The 24,881-nt window shown below is 50.0% G+C and overlaps 1 protein-coding gene across 5 annotated transcripts in view; it reads right to left on the reverse strand.

Annotated features, from left to right (window-relative positions):
• The window catches only part of BCL2L11 (BCL2 like 11), a 68,981-nt gene that overhangs the window by 18,946 nt on the left and 25,154 nt on the right, over nucleotides 1–24,881 (reverse strand). For 4 of the 5 annotated variants that reach the window (XM_040267543.1, XM_040267542.1, XM_040267539.1 and 1 more), the window contains 2 exons: nucleotides 15,500–15,609; nucleotides 4–1,597 (listed from right to left, as the gene is read on the reverse strand). In XM_040267543.1, coding sequence (XP_040123477.1) covers nucleotides 1,502–1,597; nucleotides 15,500–15,609 — 206 coding nt within the window. In that variant the 3' untranslated portion in view covers nucleotides 4–1,501. The remainder of the gene's footprint in view (nucleotides 1–3; nucleotides 1,598–15,499; nucleotides 15,610–24,881) is intronic. The other variant, XM_040267541.1, reaches the window with a different exon arrangement.

Here is a 24,881-nt window from a genome sequence, read left to right on the forward strand (position 1 = left end):
CACCCCCCTGCTTGCAATGCTCCCTCATCTGTCTGTCTTGGGTCTCCTCGGGAGTTTACTGCCTTTGAAAAGACTGACCAGCTCCTGAGCCTGCATTCTCTGCCTTCCTCCTGGCAGGTGTGAAGGAAGAGCACCCCCAACAGAAGTGGCTGCAGGAAGGGGGGCCTGACAAGAACCCAGCGGTCCCAGGAGGTGGACGACTGACAGACACCCCTGTGTCTGATGGTATTCTTTATGAGAACTGCTGAGAGCAGAATGAAGCCTTTACTTCAAAGAGCAGTTAGCCAAGAGCCATTGAAGACCAGAGGGACTCTGAGCTGGATGAAAAGCCAGGATGCCCAGAAAGCAGCGGCTTAAAGCCCTGCCACAGCCTCTGCCAATTCCCACGAGGGCTCGAGTGTGGCCCCCTGCAGGTGACCCTGGCCACAGGCAGGCATGCTAGTCACCTGGGGCCTTAGGCCGAGAGTCCATCCTGTGCTATAGGAAAGCCGCAGCAAATCTGGTATTACGACTGCCCTGAACCTCTGCATAACACGTCTAAACAGCAAGTCCATCAAAGCAAGCGAGAAGCGCCAGCGAGCACTCCCCAGTGGGTGAGCTACCAAGAGACAGACAGACCCATGTCTGACCCAGACCCGGGCTCAGACCCAACTGCCTTTCACCATGAAAACAGTCACTGGACCAGATGTGTTCACCAGTGCCCTGACAGGCTCGGAGAGCATCACCAAAGGATGTAAGCAAAACACACACACAGAGTAAAATTTTGCCACAGATACAATTGAATTTTAAGGAGGTAAGTAGGTATTTACACAATGGGAGTGGCATGTCAATACAGGCTGACAAAGGACCTCCCTCTGCCCCTTTTACCAGTTCCATTTCATAAAAACTTTTTTGGTATTAATAATGGTGATTAAAAAAAAAAAGGTCCAAGAGGCAATGGCAGGGAAGGGACGGGCCATGTCATACCTCTCCCGTTTAAAAATGCTGTACGGTGACCTCTAAAAATAAACTAAGGCAGCTTTATAAATGAGCTGGCTCAGTTTCCACTGCAGAGTTTATATAATCCTCTGAGAGTAGGCAAAAGGTTCTTAAAATTTTACTACAAAAATCACTCATGAGTTGGTTAAAAAGTTTCCATTTCCTTTTTGAAAAACCTGCTCTTATCAAAGGTGGGAAAAAAAAACACACACACTGCATGTAAACACCATTCTTGCATAAAATCTTGTTCCAGAGAACCATGATTTGTACATTGTTTTTAAAAAAAAGAGAATCCCTCCCTCATTTACATTCACATCAAGCTTCCGTTGGAAATTCGGCGGCATGGTGATGAACAGACAAAGGTCAGGTCCACGTGCAGCTTGGTGTCCTCCGGGGACGTGCCGGCTGGCTCTCTGCCCACCCTTCCAGCAAAGGACTCCTGCACAGCAAGGGCACTGAAGCGCGGCGACCCCGTGGCGAGGGGCGGGCCGGTCTGAGACGAGCGGAACGTCTGCGCGAGCCGTCACTGCATCCTCCACACCAGGCGCGCCAGGTAGCGCAAGACGCGCAGGAGGGCCATCTGGGGGTGGTCCTCAGCCGCCCGGTGGCCCACGAAGACCTGCAACGAGAAGACAGGGGCTGCTCACCGCCCAGCCCGAGCGGCTCCAGGCGGGCCTGGGGGCGGGGGAGGAGGGCACCCGCATTTCAGGGGGCAGTCATCCTGCGGGAGCCACTGAGAAGCGCGCCCGGTCCCCCGAGTGCCAGCTCTTCCCGGAGCTGTCACCCCCTAAGGAGCAGGGGCACTGACGGGTGCTCTTTATAAAATGGCTGCAAGGCTGTTTGGAGACTCAGAGAGGACCCCTGAATCTGCTTCTCCCTCTAAAAACCACATAATTCTGGGGTACCTCCCTGGTGGGCCAGCAGCTAAGGCTCTGCGCTTCGAAGGCAAAGAGCAGAGGTTTGATCCCCCATCAGGGAACCAAGATCCCACCTGCTGCGGTCAAAAACAAAACAGCAACAGAAACTGCACGTTCTTTCCACAGGTGACGTCACAGCTGACCAGAGTGGCCTGGACCGGGGAAGGCAGCAACCACTGGCAAAGGAACAACCCAGCGCAGGGCGAGAGCAAATCAGCCAAGATGGCGTGGTCAGGCCCTCTCGCCCCACGTTTTGTAAATAATGGCTGTGCAACAGCTGAGACCATTCACAGCGCTGTGCACGTGCGTCACGAGGTGCCCGCTTGGTCACGGGCTGCTGTGCGCTGCACGCCTGTGTGAGCTTCACTGTGAAAGCCCTGGCTGCTGCTGCGCCAGGGCTACACTGGAGCGGCACCGTGATGTTATACGAGGGTACATTTTGGCTATGTTACGGTTACGTTGTGGCTGCTGCACCAGCCAGGAGAGAAATGTGTCTGCAGTTCCTGAGGCCCCTCAAGTCTCCTTCCAGCCTCTGAGCTCGGGCCTTGCCTGCCCTGGGTTCAGCGAACAGCGTAGAGTGTGGACAAGACAACTGGCGTCACGAACAGGATGAAGAGCGATAATACCCACCACCTCCGCACAGGTGCTGAGAAATGTCACCCCAAGTTGGGGTCCCGTGAAGAGAGGCATGGGTAAAGCAAATGGGAACCCAGTGGATGCAAGTAACTAACTAAGTTACTGACATTCAAAGAGGTTTCAGGCTCCCTTAAGGGTGAGTCTCGGGGTGATCTGCCCCAAGAAGCTGAACAAAGTGAAGTGCTGACGCGCCACCCTGCCTCTGGCGTGCGGCAGCTCTTCTGAGTGCATGCTGTCAGCCCGGCACAGCGGCCAGGGTCAGCAAACAGGTGGACTCAACCCTCGCTCCTCTCAGCCCTTACCCCAGAGTGGCAGGCAGAGTGTGACGAAAGATAGAACAGGTCTATCTGCCGGTGACCCCCACAGGTTTAGGACAAGCTGAGATAGCGCTCAGAAGGAAACTGGCAGGCTACTGAACGCCTCAAGGTCCCCATGTCTTCCAGAGCATGCCCACCTTCGGGTCTAATCCATTTTGCAGCTAAGTGCAGGGTGTAAAGGCTTCCCCGATTGGTGGCTCATCAGAAAATAATCTACCTGCAGTAGATGCAGGTTCGATCACTGGGTCGGAAAAATCCCTTGGAGGAGGGAATGGCAACCCACTCCAGCATCCTGGCCTGGAAAATCCCATGGAGAGAAGCCTGGCGGGCTACAGTCCCTGGGGTCCCAAAGAGTTGGACACGACTGAGCAACCGAACAAGAAGCAGCAGCAGGGTGCACACCCAGACCAGCCAAAGCTGGAAACAGACGACCCACTTCCAGCCAGGAGCTGTTTCTCTGCTCAGGCCTGAATGCAACACCCCGGGCCCGCTCCCTTTTCTGTCTGAAGCTCTCCATCAACCCCTCTCCTCACTCTGGGGGGCTGGTCTCTTCCACTGGCCACTGGGGCAGGCTGAGGATGGGCGTCCCCTCCCAGACCTAACTGTCGCCTGCAGATGCCAGCTGCAAGCAGGGCTCCCTCCTGGCCACTGTTTACACAGCCCTCTGGGGCGTGCTGGACGGGATGGAACTGTGATAAGGCCTGAGCACTTCCCTTGCTCCTTCCAGAACCAGACTGGAGGAAATCGGCTTTATGTAAGCGATTCCTGTAGAGGCGTTCCGTAACCACAGTCTGCGATTTTTATCTGCTCGACACACAAGATTGCTTTGTTTTGATTTAACTTTCTAAATTACTTTGCTTCTTTGGGGTGAGAATAATTTAGGGGAAGGTTAATTTTAGTTGAGACTAATATTAACAGGTTGAAAGAGGCTTATTCAAAATAAAACCACGATTTACTAAAATGAAGAAAGTGTACATGGGGCTGGGCTAAGCCATTGCTTCAAGATGGGGAAAGCCGTCTTAAAGCCGTCTGGCTGTCCCTGGTGGCCTTCAGGTGGACCAGAGAATGGAGTCAAGATGACCCCATGAGGGGACCGGGTCACACAGTAGGGATGGACCCTGCTGACCCTTGGCCAATTTTATATTCCAGAAATGGAATTATCTAAGAGGAGAAAACCTTCCACGCACACTATGAGGACAACAGGTGCAAAAAAATTTCTTATTAACAGTGTTGCTTTTGTCTCGCATGAGAAGAATATGTGGTGGAGATACAAAGACGTGCCAGGGTGGCAGGGGAACGCAGGAAAAATTTGGCGAAAGGGACACCCAGCCCCTGACCAACGAGGAGATGCTGCAAGGCCTGGGTGAGCCAAGACGGGGCACACCTGGCCCCCTAGACGGCACGCGGGACAGCCCGGCACACGCCATCAAGCCAGCGAACCACTGATCTGGACACCATTCAACGGAGGAAGCCATTACTGCTGATTCCGAGAGCTGTGCCAGCCCAGAAAGCCCTTGACAGCTGGCCCAGCCAGCCAAAGCTGCTGCTGGCTCAGCGTGGACAGCTCACACCTCAGACAGCTGGAGGACGGGCAGCTCCCGTCAGGGCGGACACGCTGCCCGACACCTGCAGAGGGCACAGACATCGTCTCGCCAGGGGGAGTCACCAACACACACCGTCTGCAGCGCGGCGAGCAAGAGGCCTTGGCTTCTGGCCTCCAGCACTGTGAAAGAAAGCTGTTTCCAAGGTTTAAGGCCCCCTGCCTGTGCTCCAGCCACCCTGGCAACCTAATATACCCGTGCATGCTCAACCATCGCTCCTAAGCCTTTGCCCTTAAGTGAAACCCAGCGCTTCCTGGCTCAAGAACTGCACAGTGCTGCTTTAGTCTAAACCGTAAACACACTTTAAAAAGACATATGACAATGGTACATTTGGAGGGAAAAAGATTAAAAAGCTAAACACGCTCCTAGGTTCAAATCCCTCCTGTCTCAGTCTCCTCTTCTGCTCACCCACGTGCACACAAAGCAGAGCACGCCATCCCACCACGACGTTTGTCTCCGTGGTCTAGATCCAGGCCCCCTTCACGGTCCTCGCTCCTCTCTGGCCGAGGGGCTCTGGCAGCCCTCAGACGGCCCGCATCACAGAACACCTGACTTCAAAGCCTGTCTGCATGCAGGAGGTCTCGTGGGCACTCCCGAGTCACAGCCCACCACACAGGGCGCCTGCGGCACTGCCATCAGTGGGAACAGCCACAGAGAAGGCCTGGGCCCCAGCCCAGAAGCCAGGCCCAGGCACGTGCAAGCTCCCGCCCTGCACACTGAAAAGCACCCACGCATGCCAGCGAAACCAAGGCCTGCGGCAGGACAGAGCCAAGATGCGGGAGAGGTCCTTCCCGTCCAAAGAGCAGACGGGGCCATGCCCTGAGGCACTGGTTGGTCGCTGTGACAGGACACAACACTGGCCACCAACAGGGCTTGAGCTCTGGGACCACCAACCACGGGTCGGGGAATTTTAATTCCATCCGCTGGCCAAACATGCTCTCTTGCCTGGGAAGCAGGCGTGCAGGATGCCACACAGGTCTGGAGAGACCTCCCTGGTCATCCAGTGGCTAAGACTCTGTGCTCCCAAGGCAGGGGGCCCTGGATCGATCCCTGTTCGGGGAGCTAGATCCCACACGCCTCAACTAAAGACCCTGCATGCTGCCACGAAGACCAAAGATCCCACGTGCCACAACCAAGACCCCAGCACAAACAAATAATATTTTTTAAGGGAATTTATTAAAAAAAAAAAAAGTGGGGGCTTCCCTAGTGGTAGAGTGAATAGGAATCCGCCTGCCAACACAGGGTACATGGGGTTGATCCCTGACCCAGGAAGATCCCACATGCCATGGACTCCTAACCCCGTGGGCCACAACCACGAAGCCTGCGCTCTAGAGTCTGTGAGCTGCAACTACTATGCTTGCGTGCTGCAAATCCTGAAGCCTGTGCATCCAGAGTCTGTGTGCCAACAAGAGAAGCCACTACAATGAGAAGCCCAGGCACCGTAACTGGAGAACAGCCCCTGCTCACCACAGCTAGAGAAAGTCTGCTCAGCAACAAAACACAGCACAGATAAAAATAAATGAATTCTTTTTAAAGAATAAGTCTTTTAAAATACTCTCCCAGCCTGCCCTGGAGAACTGGTCAGGCTGACCACACACGCCCGCAGAGGGCAACTGATTCCGCTTTCCTGTCGTGCAGGCACAGAGGAGCCCGGACCCTTCGAAGCCCACAGGACACGCCAGGCCTTCTGACGTCGTGCGCCCGAGCCTGGGGGCTCACAGCATCGCCCACTGTCACCGCTCAATGGAACCACGACCTCTGAGCCAGTGTGGCTCTCCTGCATCTCACAGACCGAGCCTCCAGATCAGGAAACACCAGGTGACCTGACTGCTTGCCTCGAGCTCCAACACAGCGCAGGACACACTCAACAGTCTGGGCTCCACAGGCAGGGCCAGACCTCACTGGGCCTGATGACTCAGTAAGTACCAGCCACAGGTTCACTCAGCATCATCACTCAAGGGGGCTTACCATCAAAACCACAGAGATGCACAAAGCGCAGTAAAAATAAAGGTTGAGTAAGACCATAAACATGATTAAGAGACTAAAAAAAAAAAGGAAAAATGAAAAGGAAAAAAAGGGAACTAGGGAACTAGGACTGAGATTTGGTGCCACAGAACCACAGTTTAGTTAGGAGTTTTCTGGCAGTCAAGGTAACAATGGCAACACGACACTATTTTCACCATCTTATCAAAACAGCACGATACCAAACTCTTGGAGACAAACTAAAAAGCAAGGTATACCAGAACTCTGAGACTCTGAGTGATTTAACTTGTTCAAAAGCTTGCTTCTTAAGAGAATTTCAACAAGAATGCCTAAGACGTCCCAAACTTTTTTTTTTTAAATACAGACTTATCTCTAAGTGGTCACTTGTTACAGGAGCCTGAATTCTAGACTCTGAGACCAGGAAGGACTCTTACAGAGAGAATCTCTGCTCCAGTTTGGGCAAACGAGGACAGAGCGTCTGTCTGGATGTACGGTGTTTGCTCTGCATCTTCCGAAACAAGGCTGAACACTGTCACCGTCGCAGGGGACAGGCTGAGGCGAGGGGCAGGGCGGCCCCACTGTTGGATGGAAGACCCCCTCTGCCCACTCATAACCCATCCGTCTAAACGTTCTTCTCAACGACCAGCCAGTGAGACTACAGGTCAGAGAGGAACAGGGCCCCCGCGCGACGACCCGACGCGGAGCTCGGCAAGACGACTTGGCCTCTCCTCACTTGAAGAGCAGAGTCCAGGGGTGACCCAGCTGCGGTTCCAGCACAAGCCCCACACGACTGATGCTGCCCCAAGGCCAAACGCACTTTCCATCTGTCACCACGGCAACAAGGGCATTTGCATAGCTAGTGCCGAACAAGCTTTGTTGTCAACACAGCTGTGGAAAGAGCGCCAGGGGATCCCCTCGGCCGGATGTGGTGCTCCCCCCGCCCCACAACCTCCCAGCACCAGGAGTGAGATTTCCCACAGCACTGCACCCAGCTCCCACTAGGGGGGCAAGGGATGCCCAAAAGTCGCAGAAAGATCGTAGAGTCATGAATCCCACCCTCTGACTGTCAGCATCACTTCAAAGCATCTATTACAGGTGATGCTTTTGGCAGGACAAATAGCCACTTCCCTCACTGACCTGTCATGCACCACATTTTCTTAGCCCAGTATCACCCCTAGAAATAGAAAACTTGGTTTCCAGGCCCCATGCTGGCTGAAATGAAGAACCCTGGCCCATGACCGAGGGGCATCGCTGTGCCAACCACAGAGAAGCCAGAGATGGCAATGACCACTCCAGCACAAGACACCACCTGACGAAATACTCGATTCAGAGCAAGCGTACGTGGTCGTGAAAGGCCCAGGCTCCAAAAAATGCTAATGAGACATACACACTTTAACCACAGCCCAAACCCCTCTGCTTTGGCTCAGCCGGGAGAAGTCGAGCGGAGGACAACGTGATAGGCTGATTATTTCTGTACGTCTGCAGGAGGGCTGAGCCTCCAGGGTATCACCATTTCCTCCTCAAGAAATTTAAAAAACCCCAGTTAGCCCTCTCTGAAGTCCCCCTCCAGGCACCTGCATCTCCAAATGGTTATGTGCTGACGGCCTCCGGTCCCCCAAGGGCCAGGCAACCGTGCAGGTGTGCCCACCTGCCACAGCACGACAGTGCCCTCGTGGGTGATGTGAGCGAGCCCATATCCAGCTTGGTGCCCACCCAGGCATGCACCCACACATCAGCGCCTCAACCCTGGCTCACAGCTGTGTGACCCAGATAGACACAGCACGTCCGGGGTCCCCCCCACCCAGGTCCAGCCCCGCAACATTTCCTTTAACAAACTGCGTACTTATCAGACAGGTGAACAAAGTTACTAGCCTCTCTCCTTCTATAAAGATCAATGAAGAAAAGTCAATTACAGTTCAGAGTGAGAGAGAACAGCCCTGGTGGAAGATAGCATTTTCTAGATCCATCTCTCCATGCTTTAGATTTGATTGTCACTACACATCCCGAAAGATCTTCCCTGGTGGCTCAGAGGTTAAAGCGTCTGCCTGCAGTGCAGGAGACCTGGGTTTGATTCCTGGGTCAGGAAGATCCTCTGGAGAAGGAAGTGGCAATCCACTCCAGCACTCTTGCCTGGAAAATCCCATGGATGGGGGAGCCTGGTAGGCTGCAGTTTATGGGGTCGCAAAGAGTCGGACACGACTGAGCAACTTCACTTTCACACATCCCGAAGAGACTGACTGAACACGGGGCTCCCGAAAGTGAAGGGACGGAGTCAGGGATCGAGGTCCCTGCACTTGTCCATGAGCTGTTTCTTCCTGCGAGATCACACTTCACCCTCCATAAGAAAGCCCTTATCCAAAAAACCCGCGATCCAGAGCTGCTGTCTTGATGGAGGTCATCTGAACCCCATGCTCTCCGAGAAGGCATGTGTGCAAAGCTCTAAAATCCACAACTGCCTCATTCAGCTCCAAGGAAGGCATTCACCAAGCCTGAAGACTGTATCACACATAAACGGTAGACATCAATTTACCTATCCTAATCACAGCTGTTTTGGCTACAAAAACTCACTCTATCAACGTGTAAGTCAAGTGAGAAGCACCATCTCGTGAGATACCATGGGTCTAGTTTCAATGTTTAAGATGCAGATTTTTCATTATTCTTTCTTTCAGACAGTAATACAGAGCATTTTATTTTGTTTGACTCCAACATTCAATTAACGAAGGCCTCAAAAAAGGACCATCTGAGAACACGCATCTCTGAGTGTACGTGTGGTTTACGCTATTACCAAACAAGCTGCAATTTCGACCTCTCCCTGTCCACTCTCTACAGAAGATAGGAGAATATCACTTCTAAAAATAAGGGTCAAACATCAGGTTCATGTATCTTACAGATGGTCCTTGAACAAGATGGCTTTGAACTGTGCAGGTCCACTTACACATGGATTTTTTTCAATATGGTACCTAGGTTTCATTCTGTTGATCTTTAAATTAGCTAAGTGTGGGGAAAAGTTTGTGTTCAGTTAGAGACTATGCTATGTGGAACCAGTTGAGTCCTGATGCCATCCAAACTGCTTCAGCTTCCTGCCCTTGGGTGAGTCATTTACTAGTTTCTCTGTCTTGAGGCAGAGATGGTAGTGATGGATTTCTGTCTGCATGCAGGGTCGTGCCCCAAGCCCCTCCGATGTTCAAGGGTCAACTAACATGAAAATGCTAATGTGCTGACACGAGTTTTCCTGTTGCTCCCCTCAAAACCAGCCTCTAAGCCCCCTTTTCTTCTCCACTTCATCTACTTCAGGGACACACTTCCTCTGTATAGTTCGGTCAATTCATGCCTGCACACGCCCAGAACCAAGAGTAGGAGGCAGACAGCCTGAACAAAAGACACACTGTTTCCTGAGATCAAACAACGCAAGGGTTTTCATCCACTTCTGGCCCATCTAGAGAGCCTATCCAATGGGCATCAGGGGTAGCTGTCCACTGCAGGCCCCTACCAGGACATCCCCAGGTCACAGCCTACCTGAGTGCAGAGCGACTTCGGCTGGGCAACCTGATGCCTAGGAAGGAAGGTGAACGCCCCCGTCTGGGCGCTGGGAAGGGCAGGCAGGCAGGTTAGAGAATGGGGGGGGGGCTAGTCACCCCAAGAGCATACGTTTTTACATCCTGAAGGGTCTAACACCCCCGTCACAGCCTTGAACTACAAACCCAGACAAGCCTGAGAATCCCACCCAAGCGGACACCATCCTTGAGAACTGGCCATGAGCACAAAGCATCCCATGCCTACAAGGGACCAGAATCCATGCTTGCTGACACTCCCTCCAGCAGAGGATCTTGGACTTGCACTCACACAATTTCTGAATTGTGGACGAAGCCAGAGGCAATCAAGAACAGGAAAGCGGGCGGCCTGGGTGGAGGCCCCCACCCACAGGGAAGAGGAGGCAGCGAGCAGGGCCGACTGAAGCACACAGAGGTGCTGCTGCCCCCGGGCTTCCTGCCAGCTCCTCGCCCTCTCCAGAAAGCCCCAGAGAGAGATGAGGCTTCCCTGCAGGTCCATTGACAGCCCTGGCTGCCCAGTGTTCCGAAAGAGCCCTCTCCTCCCTCCTCGGGGTCCCAGAGAGGAGGACACGGGGAGCCGTGGAGCCAGGACACTGTGCGGCTGCAGGTCACCCACCAGCAAATCCCAGAGGGACCCCAGAGCTCCATCGCCTCTTCAGCCCCTTAGGTTCTGTCCCACTACAAGTCTGCATGTGACTGGGGTGCCGAGGCACTTCAGTGCCTAATTACGGCATGGAGGCACGCTAGAGGCTGCCGGAGCATCAAATTAAAGTGAGCATGCTCAGTCACTTCAGCCATGTCCAAATCTTTGCAATCCCATGGACTATAGCCCACCAGGGTCCTCTATGAGAATTCTCCAGGCAAGAATACTGGAGCCGACTGCCTTGCCCTTCTCCAGGGCATCTTCCACCCGGGGATGGAACTCCAGTCTCCTCCACCTCCTGCGTCGGCAGGCAGATTCTTTACCCACTTGGCCACCTGGGAAGCCTGAGAGAGATGTGTCATAACCTGTTGAACTGATCAGGGACCCAGGAACTTATTTTGATAAATGAAGTAAACATAGGGGAAATACACTCATGAAAAAACCACACTTTCCTTCCATCATGAATGGGAAAGTACTGATTTGTAGAGGACACCACCTCTGACCAGGGGCTCCGGAATGAGACGGATGGACACTCTGTGCCTCCTGATACAACGCCCACGGGAGCATACGATGTCACGCTGCTGGGACAACTGGCAAGGTCTGCATGCAGCCCACAGATGACACAGCTCTGTCATGCTCTTCATTTCCCAGCCGTGCTCGCTACACTGTGGTTACTGGTTACGTAAGAGAATACGCTTAGCTCATAGGAAGGACACACTGATGAATTTGAGAATACAGGAGTATCGTGCCTGCAACTTCTCCAATAGTTCAGAAAATAGTTTGCACACAGGCAGGTGTGAGGAAAGTGAAAGCCACTCAGTCGTGTCAGACTCTTTGTGACCCTCTTTGTGACTACAGCCCGCCAGGCTCTTCTGTCCATGGGATTCTCCAGGCAAGAATACTGAAGTGGGTAGCCATTACCTTCTCCAGGGGATCTTTCCAACCCAGAGACTGAACCTGCATCCCCTGCATTGCAGGCAGATTCTTCACCATCTGAGCCCCGAGGGAAGCCCAAGGTATAAGGGAGGAGGATGTCAAAACACATGTGGCAGAGTTAGCAGCAGGGGCTTGGGTGGCAGATACAAGAGGGGTCTCTGTACCATTTTGCAACTTCGGTGTAAAACTCTGCAATTATTTCAAAACCGAAAGTTAAAAAAACACAGCATGCATGGAGCAATAAAACTCCCATCAAGTAGGGTGACGGGTCCCCCTGCGTGGGCAGGGTGGTTTGGGGGGATGACACAGAGTCCCTGGAAGAGAAGGGAACATTCACCTGGGCTTTGAGCCCACCTGGGCCTCTCTCACCTCCTGCTTCAGGGATTCAGCCTCCACAGCTTCAGCCCACAGGCCGCCCCCCGCCCTCCACACGACAGTTTCCTCTAGCGCTCTAACTGCGAAACGGGAACGCAGCCTGTCAGGCTTTGCAAGGCTCGTAGCAACAGAAGACCAACACTTCACAAAAGGTACTGTAGCCATATTAAGTAGCTAAGGACACCAAATATTTAAAAGGCCATGACCCACCATAAAGTGGCTAAGCGGCAATGGACTCTGCCTGCCGAGAAGTGACACCTCCCGGGGACAGAGTGCCTAACTTGAAAGCAAAACGCCTCCCATTTCCTGCTAAGATGTCCACCCCCAGCTGCACCCCCCCACCCCACCCCCCACCCCACCTCATTCAACAATGGCCCATCAGCGTGACTGCAGACAATGGACCGCTGGAATATGACAAGTTTCAAGACAGGCGACCGCAGGCCTGGGGTCACTGGGTCACCACTCCGAGTTTCAGTCTGCCACTCTGAACTGGCTATTTATATGATCTGGAGAACATGCTTCATTTTAGAAAAATCACGTTTTAAGTTATAGTCCGTCCCCTACTCTTCCGCCAATATTCCAGCCTTCATAGAAACCTAGTCTCTTAAATGATTAGCAAGTGCATTTTTGCATTGGTTCTTTTAAAAAAGAGATGCCAAGTAAGGTTTACAATTACAAAATATTGCAGGATATCACAATGAAACTAACTTCTACTTATTTTACCCAAAACACTGAGACTCTCATTTGAAAAGAAAACAAAACATGAACACCGTCTACATTAAGCCGTGCAGTAACACTGGGCAGGGGAGACAGAGCGGGAAGCAAGAAGAGTTAGAGGCTGCTTTGCCTTCTTCAATGGAGAGGCAGGTAACGACACGGCCAGACAGCCTGCGTCTCCTCTGCACACGATCAGGACTGGCCACCACCTTGACCGCCCACATGTGGGGATGGCTGTGCCCCAAGCCCATCACGTTAGCCCTTCTCACCACTGAGCACTCAGGGCCACCACGGAGATGCATTGACCAGGCCCATCTGGGAAGGCTCAGGGGAACCTTTGTAGAGTCACTGGTATTTCATAAGGGCTCCCCTGGTGGCCCAGATGGTAAAGAATCCACCTGCAGTGCAGGAGACCCAGGTTCAATCCCAAGATTGGGGAGATCCCCTGAGAAGGGAATGGCAACCAACTCCATGGAAGTTTAAAGAGAAACTTTGGCAAAATCTCCTTAAACCCATCTGGCTCTGTGGTCAAAGGCTCTCAGTCAGCTCCCAAGAGGATGGAGTGGACGACTGTTCTCTGTGTCCTGAGCTTCCCGGACTCTGAAGTCACCAGGGCCCAACAGCCTCACCTCTCCCGGGAGCCCCACCCAAGCTAGACTGGAGTCCCAAGGCTATCCACTGCCCCGAAAGATGGGGGGAGGCAAGGCCAGTGTGCTGCTCAGTCACAGCCTTGCTCACCCTGTTCGGCTGCCACGGCCCCTGAAGTCGCCTCTTCCTGCTGGATCTGTGACACACGCCCGAATCACGGTGGATGCATTCGGCCGGACACATGTCCTTCCCCTCTTAGCACTTAGGACCAACATCCCAGATACCCTGGGGCCCTGCTTCTGATCACTCTCCAAGTCCAGCGGGAAAGCCAAGTCCACACACACAGTAACCCCAAAATTCCACCGGAGAAACCGAGGCAGAGGACTGGGGGAACACTAACTTCTGTGGCCCATTACACAACAGTCTACCTTGCAAAGAGGAGTGCCACTGCAGATCTAGGCTGAGAGGGGGTTTATGTTCTGTGAACGGGTTCCCATCAGGTTGCGGGGCATTCTGCCAGCTAGACACAGCATTGTAAGGAATCCTGAAGCCCATTCATCCATGTGACATCTTGCATCTAATGACAGGCTCATACAGTAGCACGTTTCCCATCAAACACACATATACACACCCAACAGAAGGTATGAAGAGGAGCAAGTAAGAGTATTCTGAAAGTGCTTAACTCCTTGGTGGAGATTCTATATTGGAGAAATAAAAAACTTGTAACTGGAAAACATCTCCACGTATGTTTACAAAAGCTTAGAAAGCATCATATATAACAGGAAAATAAGAAAGGCTGAAAGCAATTTTACAGGGACCATCCATTTACTCAGCAAAAGCTAGCTACAAAAAAGACTAACATTTAAAACAGAACAAAACATTGGGGTGTCCAAAGCATAAATTCCATCCAGAAGAAACAAAAAAAAGAATCTTTGAAAGGGGTTTATATGAAACCATAATGTCTGGGAAAAAAGGAGTCAGATGAGAAGGAACACAGAAAGAATGACATTAAATTTTATTTTGTAGAAAATAATTAAGTGCTTCCTTTTGGATGAATCAACACAAATACCTTCATACACGGGAAACAGAAAAAACACTGTGATGTCACTGTTTAGTCGCTAAATCGTGTCCTGCTCTTCGTGACCCCATGGACTGTAGCCCACCAGGCTACTTGGTCCATCAGAATTTTCAGGCAAGAATACTAGAGTGGGTTGCCATTTCCTGCTCCAGGGGATCTTCTGGAACCAGGGATCAAACCCGGGTCTTCTTCATGGGCAGGCGGGTTTATTACCACTGAGCCTCCAGGAAGCCCAGAAAAAAGGTAAGCAAGCCGAAACCACATTCTCTCACGCGTGTGTTGGTGAACCCCTACAAGAAGCAGTCACACATGCTTCTAGGAGCCTAACTCCCTGAGTTAAAGCCTGCACAGTTTAACACATCTTCCATGAGAATAAGGTGTCCAAAATGGTAACATACATTGCCACTGAGCAAAACAAATACACAGTGTCTGCAGCCCAAGATCTAAGGCTGATTTTTTTCTTTTAAACCAACAGCACACCTCAAAATATTCCAGTGCTATCAATTTGAGGTATAAAAAAATTTATACCCGGAATTATAGGCTGAAGTATTGGCCTCCAAATGCATTTCAATGAATGGAGCACTGAGAAGAGCAGTGAGGACTGGAAGGGCAGAAGGCGCTCCTGCTCCGACTCACTGCCTGGCAAACTGCAGGGGAGACTGTTACCTTTTTTCCCCCTCATCTTCTTGACTGCATCCCACAGCAAGCGGGATCTCAGTTCCCTGACCAGGGATCGAACCCACACCCCCTGCATTGGAAGCACAGAGACTCAACCACAGAACCATCAGGAAAGTCCAAGACTCTTACTTTAAAGCTGGCATCATTCCCTTTGGCTGCGTAAAGATGGAAATTTAAAAATTTCTTTACCTCTGACTCAAACTGCTTCAAGGGAGGACAGAAAGAGCCCCTCTGGCTTGAAGACTACGTTAATATTTTTTTGGAAGTATTTCAAATATATACATACTTCCTTTTCTTCTAGCATGGAGGGTTAAAGGTTTGTGCTCCCACAACCCCCCTTGGCTCATACTGTATTTTGTCTAATCGCTATCATTTAAGTTCAGCTATAAAAGAAATGGAAAATGGGAATGGAGAAAGAAGAGGAGGTCACACCTAGGTAATACTGCTCATTTCCAGAATAAGCACAGAATCAAAAAAGGAGGTAAAGAAAACATCATTTACCCTTCTTGGGTAATATGCATTAAACTCGTCTCCAATACGCCGTAGCTCTTGGGCAATCCATATCTCTGGGCGTGTATCTGCAGGTACAGCCTGAGACTGCCTCATGGAAGCTGCATGAAAACAGACAGAACAAAAATCACATTGTTTTCCATGGGTCATTCAGTAAGTCCCGAGGTCAGTTTCCAGAAGTCAGCCCATCTTACACATGGGATGTTCCCAGATGTCAAGAACTACAATCACACCTTCAAGATTACAGTGGCAGGCTCCGCTATGTAACCTCTGGTTCATGAATAAGGGATACTGGAGATTCAGAAGTGCCAAATTTAAATATACCACAGCCGATGAATTACACACCTCTATTTCGTGAAGGCAAAGACAGGCAGAAATGGTACAATCAATACTGCCCAGGAAACACCCTTGACATGCTCCAGCTGCTGTTTAATCACTAAGCCATGTCTGACTCTTTGAGACCCCATGGACTGTAGTCCACCAGGCTCCTCTGTCTATGGGATTTCTCAGGCAAGAATACTGGAGTGGGTTGCCATGTCCTTCCCCGGGGGAATCTTCCTGACCCAGAGACTGAACCTATGTCTCTGCACTGGCAGATGGATTCTTTACCACCTGAGAAGCCACTTACCCTTGAAACATGCAAGAACGTAAGTTAGGCTGTCCAGACAATAACTATATTTTGATCATAAGGTAAGGTGAAATTCCTAGGAAAATGTCAAAAAGGAGGAATATGAGACGAAATGGCTGTCCTACTCAAGGTGAAGTCAGAAGAAACCTGAGAAATGAATGAGCTGGTTTCCATGGAAGGAGGCGAAACACAGCCAGTCCACACCAGCACCACTGCGGGGCCAAATGAAAGCGTAATTGCATGTTTTGTCTTGATATTAATACAGTTAACAAAGATGGCCTCAAGTGTGCAAACATCACACGGAGAGAGGAAATGCTCTGGGGTAAGAGCAAAAGCCCTTCTGAAAGGAGAAAGAGGAGGGAGGTCCGCCCTTTCATTAAGCTGTCATTCCCGAACACACCCAGGACATTCAGCTGCTGGCTAATGAGCCCGTTGCCAAGCCAAAATATGGAGCACGCAAAAAAGTGATTTGCCCAGAGATCCCACGAGCATCAGGGAGATGGTGTCCTCCAAGGATCGCGAGGAAAAGCATTCGCCATACTCAGAGGAGTACAGGCGGGCGACACAGGTAACAGGCAAAGACAGGAGATTCTTGGATTTCAACTGCTCTCCGCATGCGGCTTCTGCCAACTTCCTGTTAAAAAGAGCACGCTGCACTGTCAAGACGCGCAGGCTCCACTTTAACCACAGGGAAATATTTAAACACCTATGATAATCAGATTCTGCCATAACATGAATACAGCTTCCTGTTTTGTGTTTTCGTTAAAAAACTTTTTTTTCTTTTATGTCGTATCTGGAGTTCTATTTATCGTTACAAAAAAAAGTGGTGTGTGTTCTTAGCTCTGTAAGATCACTTAAAAGTAAATTTTTTGAGTTTTTACCATGTCTTCTTAATTGCTTGCCCCAATTTCTCTGTCCCCCAGCCCTCACCCGAGGGAAACAGATGACCCCAAAAAAGCTGAAAGAAGCAGGGCGCGCTGTGTGTGTGCCCGCGTGTGTGCACAAGAACACGTGTGGATTCTCTCCTGGATTATCCATGCTGGGAATGAGCCAGAGGGGAGACTCCCCAAGCACCCTGCATAAAGAATACGAACACTGAGGTCAGGGAAGCTTTGGGGATAAGCCAGGCACATCCCCTGAATACCTCTCCCACCACACAGAAAACTGCCTTGCCTACCTTTATCACACAAACAGTTCTATCGTTACTCTGTGAAAGCTTATTAAAATTACATTTTAAATGGCTAAACTGGCAGAAAAGAGTTTCACTTTAGACGTGATGCCAGATGGCAGGCCACAGTTCACTCCAATCTCCTGGGTTTGCAGCTCCTTAAGGATTTTGTCTATCAGAGGAACCAAACCATTACTGTCTTTTTACATTATCAGTGATCATGAGCTTTGCCCCTGAACTGAGAAGCTGCTGTTACCAAGGTAACTGACCCTGGAGGGAAAGGAAAGCCTCTTTTCTGTGAATGTCCACTGTGAATCTGTACCTCTGGGACTATCTCAGGGAGGCACTGATACAGCTGAGCAAACCAGCACCCAGGGCGCCACGTGGCTGCTCAGAGCCAACCAGCACCTGCCTCTCCCGGATTCCAGAGCCCCGCTCATTTCTCACCATCCTGGGCTCTCTCTGAGAGAGTAAATCTGCCTCCAACCCTAGAGTCAGAAATGAAGACAGTGCCGATTATCCGAAGAGTCTGTGAAATCTAGACTGCGTGTTTTCCAAAGATGAGAGACTGGTAAAAAAAAACTGCTGGCAAGTTACCCGAAGTTTAGCAAATTAAGACACTCACTAATTTACCCAACAAATATGAATGCCCATGAGCTAGACACTACTCAGGAGATGGTCTGGGTACAGCAACCAGAGAGGACCCAGCCCTGCTCCCATGAGCTTACATTCCTGTGGATTATAGGCTAAATTTCAACTAAATGCTAAACTTCTTCTGGACAACGATACTCCTACTTTATATTTTTGTAACACAAAATAGATGTTTGCTCCTTGGAAAAAACACTATGACAAAACTATAAAGCATATTAAAAAGCAGAGACATCACTTTGCCAACAAAGGTCTCTATAATCAAAGCTCTGGTTTTTCCAGTAGCTACATATGGATGTAGCTGAGCGCCGAAGAATTGATGCTTTTGAATTATGGTGCTAAAGAAGACTCTTGGGTGTCCCCTGGACAGCAAAGAGATCAAACCAGTCAACACTAAAGGATATCAACCCTGAATATTCATTGGAAGGACTGTTCCTGAAGCTCCCACACTTTGGCCACCTCATGTGAAGAGCCAACTCATTGGGAAAATACCTCATGCTGGGGAAGACTGAAGGCAGGAGAAGGGGATGACAGAGGATGAGATGGTTGGAGGGCATCACTGACTCACTGGACATGAGTTTGAGCAAACTCTAGAAGACGGTGAAGGACAGGGAAGCCTGGCTTGGGGTCACAAAAAGTCAGAAACGACTGAGCAACTGAACAACACAGAACAGAAGAAGGTCTCTTGGTAAATTTCCCCTACGCAGTAGATGAAATTTAAATTCTACCAATATTTAAAACCCCCACTGACATGTGTGGTTAAGGAGGTTCTATCTGACTCACGTGAGGTCTCGCGGCTGGAAGCACCACAGGAGCCTGTCCAGTATCAAAACGAGCACCCAGTGACTGCATCAACCCAGCACCTGGAACTTTGGGGACCAGATGCGACTTACTCATCTTAGAGATAAACGTCTATGGGGTAAGGAAATAAGCAGATGCTTCTTCTATGGAAAGAAGAGTTCTGTATTGAACTGTTGGCATCAATAAACACACAAAAACATCTACCAGGTCTGGCCAGGAGGTTCAGGTGCGTTGTGTCTGTGGGTGGCCCCTGAGGCCACATTCTGACATAAGCTCCTGCAACAGACTGTCCACAGACCAGACCCTGAGAAACACTGAGCAGAGCGGGGAAGAAGCCAGGGATCAGTCCTGGGGTCCAGACCTGTGCCTGCAGAGAACACTCAGGAGCTGGAAATTCTTATTAACCTTAGATAATGGCCAGGTTAGACTAGGCTAGGCACCTACTAACTGAGAGTAACAGATCAGTAAGAGAGCTAGCCGCTGTTCTTGTTGTTCTTTAGCTGCTCAGCTGTGTCCAACTCTTTGTGACCCCATGGACTGTAGCCCACCGGCTCCTCTTTCCACGGGAGGAGCAAGAACACTGAAGTTGGTTGCCATTCCCTTCTCTTACGGGACCTTCCCAACCCAGGGATCAAACCCATGTCTCCTGTATTGATGGGCGTATTCTTTACCACTGAGCCGGCAGGGAAGTCCAGCCACTGTTCTTAGGAGTATTTTTTAAGTTTCTATAGAACAGTGACATACAATATAAATTAACTTTTACAAAGGAGACTGATCTGTCTGGGCTACTCTATTACCATTTGGGGCAGTTTTCTGAGTAAATACTTTTCTCATTGCTTGAATTTATAAACCTAAAATGTTTAATGACCAATATGCATCCTGCAGTAAAGACTAGCCAATGTGTATACAGAGTATTGGTTTCCAAGTAAGACTATAAGGCAAAAATTATATTTTAATTATTTTCAGAAGCATCCTATTCCTGTATTTTAAAAAAGTAGTGTTAATCTGTAATACGATGGACTTTTCCACCTAAGTTTCAAAGGCTATTTCTTAAGTGACAAAAATCTCCTTTTCGGGGGAGGACGGGGGAGCCTTTCCCTAGTTTCCTCACTAGTTTAGTATCCGTCTGTCTGCCTTATGTGGCCTCATGTCACTTGAGAACCTAGCAAGACAGAGAGTGGGGTCTGGCTGACCTGAGAGTCAGCTTATCAGTCCTAGGCCAGCACTGGTTGGAGCCAGAACAAAGGTTTTTATTTCCTTTATCGTCAGTTTGGGGAATTCTTCTCCACAGTGACCAGAGCATTGACCACTGTGATGAGGAAGGGATCCATGGCTCCATCTTCTGAAGGTGAGCCTGGAGCTGGTGGCATTAAAGGGCAGGGGATACTTGGGAAAAAAAAAAACCCTCAATCCTACAATCCTTTCTAGATACTTTATCTGCCTGCTCCCCTCCGCATATAGTCCACTTATCAAAAAGGTAAGTTAAATTAATATCTCTATAAGAAAGAGAAACATCATTATGCTGTCTGCAATGTGCTTAATAGCCATAAATGTTACCTGGGCTTTCCTTGTGGCTCAGCTGGTAAAGAATCTGCCTGCAATGCAGCAGACCTGGGTTCTATCCCTGGGGTGGGAAAATCCCCTGGAGAAGGGAAGGCTACCCACTCCAGTATTCTGGCCTGGAGAATTCCATATACTATATATAGTACATGGGGCTGCAAAGAGCCAGACACGACTGAGCAACGTTCATTTTCACTAGCAAACTGTGTCTCTACTGGAAACAAAAGCTCTTATTACTATGTAAAATGATCACATTTTTAAATAAGTATTTTTACATACACATAAAAACTTCTTCAAGGGGGAAATAATAGTGATGAGGCATATTTTCACCCACAGAAAATGCAGTTTCAGCATTTAAGGAAGCATTTCATACATAAAGGTGGGAACTAAAACAGGAGAGGGGAGGAAGACCAAAAGGCACAACCAGACAGGAACTGCTCTCAACGTAAACCTGTTTCCTGTCGCTCAGCTGTGTCTGACTCTTTGCGACCCCATGGACTGTCACCCGCCAGGCTCCTCTGTCCATAGGATTCTCCAGGTGAGAACACTGGAGTGGGTTGCCATTTCCTTCTCCAGGGGATCTTCCCACCCCAGGCACAGTATCTGCACTGGCAGGTGGATTCTTTACCCACGGAGCCACCAGGGAAGTCCAATGCAAAGCTACTACTGTCCAAAAGCTGTAGCCAGAAGCCCACACAAGGCCAGCTCTGATCCCACAGTGTCTTCCTGAGCTCGGGAGCTTGCTGGGAGCCCAGATTTCTAACCAGAGCCACTCGTCCAAACTTGTAAGGCAGGACTTCCCTGGTGGTCCAGTGGTTAAAGAATCCGCCGGCTGGTGCAGGGGACACGGGTCCAACCCCTGGTCCAGGAACGAGGGTCCCGCAAGCCGCAGGGCACCTACCGATGCCCGAGCGTCACACTGCTGGGCCTGCCCACCCTAGAACCTGTGCTCTACAGAAGAAGCCCCCGCACCGAGCCTGTGCACGCCATGACCAGAGAAAGCCCGCACACCGTGACAAGGACCCAGTTCAGCACCCCACAAAGGCTTAGCGTGCAGCCGCGCCAGAGGCGGGCGAGCCAGCAAACTGAGACACGCTCAGTACAGCTCATCGACCCTCCTGCAGACAATTTTATGAAATCTAGCACTTACTGGTAACCTGATTTCCTATAGAAAAAAAAAAAAAAAACCCACAAGGTGTATGATTAATCCATTTTTCTCTACCAGTGTAGAGGCAGGTAGAAAAGAGGACCTTTTTCAACACCAAAGAACTCTCGAGTCACTGAAAGATGTGCAATGTCTGATTAACAGACTGTTGTGGTTCAGCTACAGAACTAGTTTCCAGCCCAGAGGGTAATTCCAAATCTTAAAAGTTCAACAATTGAAAAAAAATTAATATCGTGGTTAAGTGGCTGATAGTGAAATCAGGCTGAGGCTTTCGGAAAGGGCTTTCTGTAGCGCTGCCAGCAAGAGTGGGAACATTAAAAAAAAAGAAAACGAGATTGCCACTGCGTAATGAGCTTGACGTCAGTCAAGCCAAACCTGATTTCTCCTGAATGCCCAGCCACCTCACCCTGCTGCTCCGAACGGCAGGTGTTCAAAGGCACCGAGGTCCCAGCCTGACGTCCACTGCCACCCTTCCACACCCAACCAGGGGACTGCGAGCATCCGGGGGCGGGGCTAGGGGAGCTCGGGGTATACCTGCACGCACACCGCTTTGGTCCTCCTTGGGGACAGGGTGCTCTCACATCCCTGGGCCAGCGACTGTCTGAGTTCCCAGCATGTCCCTACTGGAGCTTCAAGTGCAGAACTGGAAACCAAACAAAAACCCACAGGAACGAGCACGCTACACTGTTCTCAGATGTTCAGTAAACGGTAAGCCCTGGGGTAGAATCGAGATCAGATTTTCAGCTAACCAATGTGAACTGAGCTCTGAATCAATTTCCAACTCAGAGCTGAGAAAGGATTTCTCTTCCTTGAAGAGATGCTGGACTGTTTTTATTTTAAACACACCACAGCATGTACTGAGGCAAGTAAGAGCACATTGTGCCTCCTATTTACCAGGGACTATGGAGCAGTGAGAAAGACTGGAAAGACAGTCCTCCTCCTGGCATTTAGGGGCTGAACCAAAAGCCATAAAGAGCCACTTTGTAGGCTCTGAAACCAGGGCTAAACCAATTCTGAAAGGGATGGTCCAAAAATTCTGAGGAAGCACTGATTCTGCATGCGGCCCCTTAAGATTATTCATTTGGGGAAGTAAAAATTCTGGGATGTTTATCCCACCCAACAGTCTCCTGACTTAGGGGGCTATCTTCGGAAGTACCTTTATTAACGAAGATTTGCCCACAGCTGACGAGGAGGATGAGGAAGTCACTAGCCACCCGGCCACCATTTCCACTGGAAGCCCATCTGAGGGGCTGGGCGGCCTCAGACGCTTCTGGATCCCCAGCCCCAGGGTAGAAGGTCCGCTGCCACGACAGCTGAGCTGCAGCATGCAGTCAGAAGCCACCTTCCACTCTGACGGTTCTCACAAAGCAAATGAGCCAGAGCCCAATGATCTAGACACACACCTCTCTCTGGATCTATTATTTCCCAACTGCCTCATCTTGTTTTTTGAGACTCCTCTATCAATTCCACTGAGCCACTGCATGAAAATGAAAGGGAACGGAAATAAAGCGACGACACACAGCTACTCGTCAAGTTTTTACACCTGTTTTTCCCTGGCACACACGTAGGTGAACCTCTAAGCAGTGGCATGAATTCAGGATGGTGCTTTATAAGCAGCTGCTGGGATCAAAAAACAAAAAGAAAACTTACGAGCTGCAGCCAGTGTGTGTTGCCCACTGCTTTCACACGACTGTGAGTAAGAAAATCAAAATAAGCTGCTTCAATCAATTTCCAGTCTGACCGTGTGGAAACTGCCAGAAAGCCAAGGCTATGAGGCTGGAAACCAGCATTTGTATCTTTTCCCTGTGACAGTTACCTGTTTCTTACAATAAACTATGAATTTAAAAGCATTAGGATGAATGCTATGCCTTCTTACTAACTATGCAACCTCTAATGACCTAGCTCCCCATACCACCCGAGCTGTCCCCCCCACCAATCCATGTTTTTCCAGAAGCCAGTGACATGCCAGAAGCAAACCCAGACTTTGAGTTTTTATGTTTATGTCCAAGGACATACCCAGCTAACTCTGAGTCGCAGCAGGAGCCAGCAGGTGGGGACGTGCAGAAGCTTCCTGCACCACAATGCCTGCACCCTGGCCTGGGACAGGTGCACCGCTTTTCCTAAGGCGCTGCAGTCCTGCTGACGGGCACTGGGGGCTACAGAGTTCTTCTTTCTGGGAACCGAAGCGTTCCCTTCTAACCCCAACCCAAATCTAGACTCTGTCCCCTGGGGCTACAAAGATAATCCCTCTCAGTCACCACCCTGCCTTTTAATCATGAAGCTGCTACCACGTGCGCCACATGTGGTCCTGAGTCAGATCGCTCCACGTTCCTTTCGTGGCAAGGTGCTCCATAACCACCCTGGTCCGGCTCCATCTGCTCCCCAAAACATGCTGGTCTGAGCAGTGTGGAGCCATGGTCTCACTAGGTCTGGATGGGCGCAGGAAGACACGCGACAGGACTGTTCCTCGCGTTCCCTATATGCGCCTAGCCCCACTGTCCCCAGGACCACTGTGCCTCTTATTTCTACAGTCTCACAATTCTTTCCAGTCAGTCCTAAAGGAAATCAACCCTGAATACTCAATGAAAGGACTGATGCTGAAGCTCCAATACTCTGGCCACCTGATGTGGAAAGCTGACTCGTCGGAAAAGACCCTGATGCAGGGAAAGACTGAAGGCAGGAGGAGAAGGGGACGACAGAGGATGAGATGCTTGGGATGGCATCATCAACTCAATGGACCTGAGTTTGACCAAACTCTGGGAGACAGTGAAGGACAAGGAAGCCTGGCGTGCTGCAGTCCTTGGAGTCGCAGGGTCAGATACCACTTAGCAACTGAATGAGAAGATTTCTTCCAGAAGATCATGGAGGACTTGACTATGCAGTCTTCTTTTGAAAAACAAAAATAACCCCCCAAATAAATATAGTCCAAGCTATGCTCCTTCCACTGACATCAGAGACAACTTCCTATCCACAAAATTTACTTCACCACTTATTCCAGCAAAACTACAAAAAGAGAAATGCTTTTTGAAGACCCTTGACAAGTAAACATACAACTATACATGTTAATTCACTTAAGACCATTCCTTAGAAATAAAGTGTTAAAAATTTTGAGGTTACTAGCTTTTGGTAACCTGGGTTCCTGGCCCATCATCAGATCTAGGGGAGGAAACGAGAATTTACACTACGAATATAAAAAATTTCTGACTAGAGAGCGCATGTGGCTTCCTCTATGAAATTTAATGCTGGCGGCAGGAAACAGGTGATGAAAATCTCTCCTCAGTTCACATGAAGGTCTTAAGCATCATAGTGTTTTGTCTTAATAACAGTGGAGACCCAGGCAAAGGGGCCAAAACAGAATCCTGAAAAGCTGCATCCGAAACAGCTTTCCAATTAAGACCTGTAA

The sequence above is a fragment of the Oryx dammah genome, unplaced genomic scaffold, assembly GCF_014754425.2.
Source record: "Oryx dammah isolate SB20612 unplaced genomic scaffold, SCBI_Odam_1.1 HiC_scaffold_25, whole genome shotgun sequence".
NCBI lineage: Eukaryota > Metazoa > Chordata > Mammalia > Artiodactyla > Bovidae > Oryx > Oryx dammah.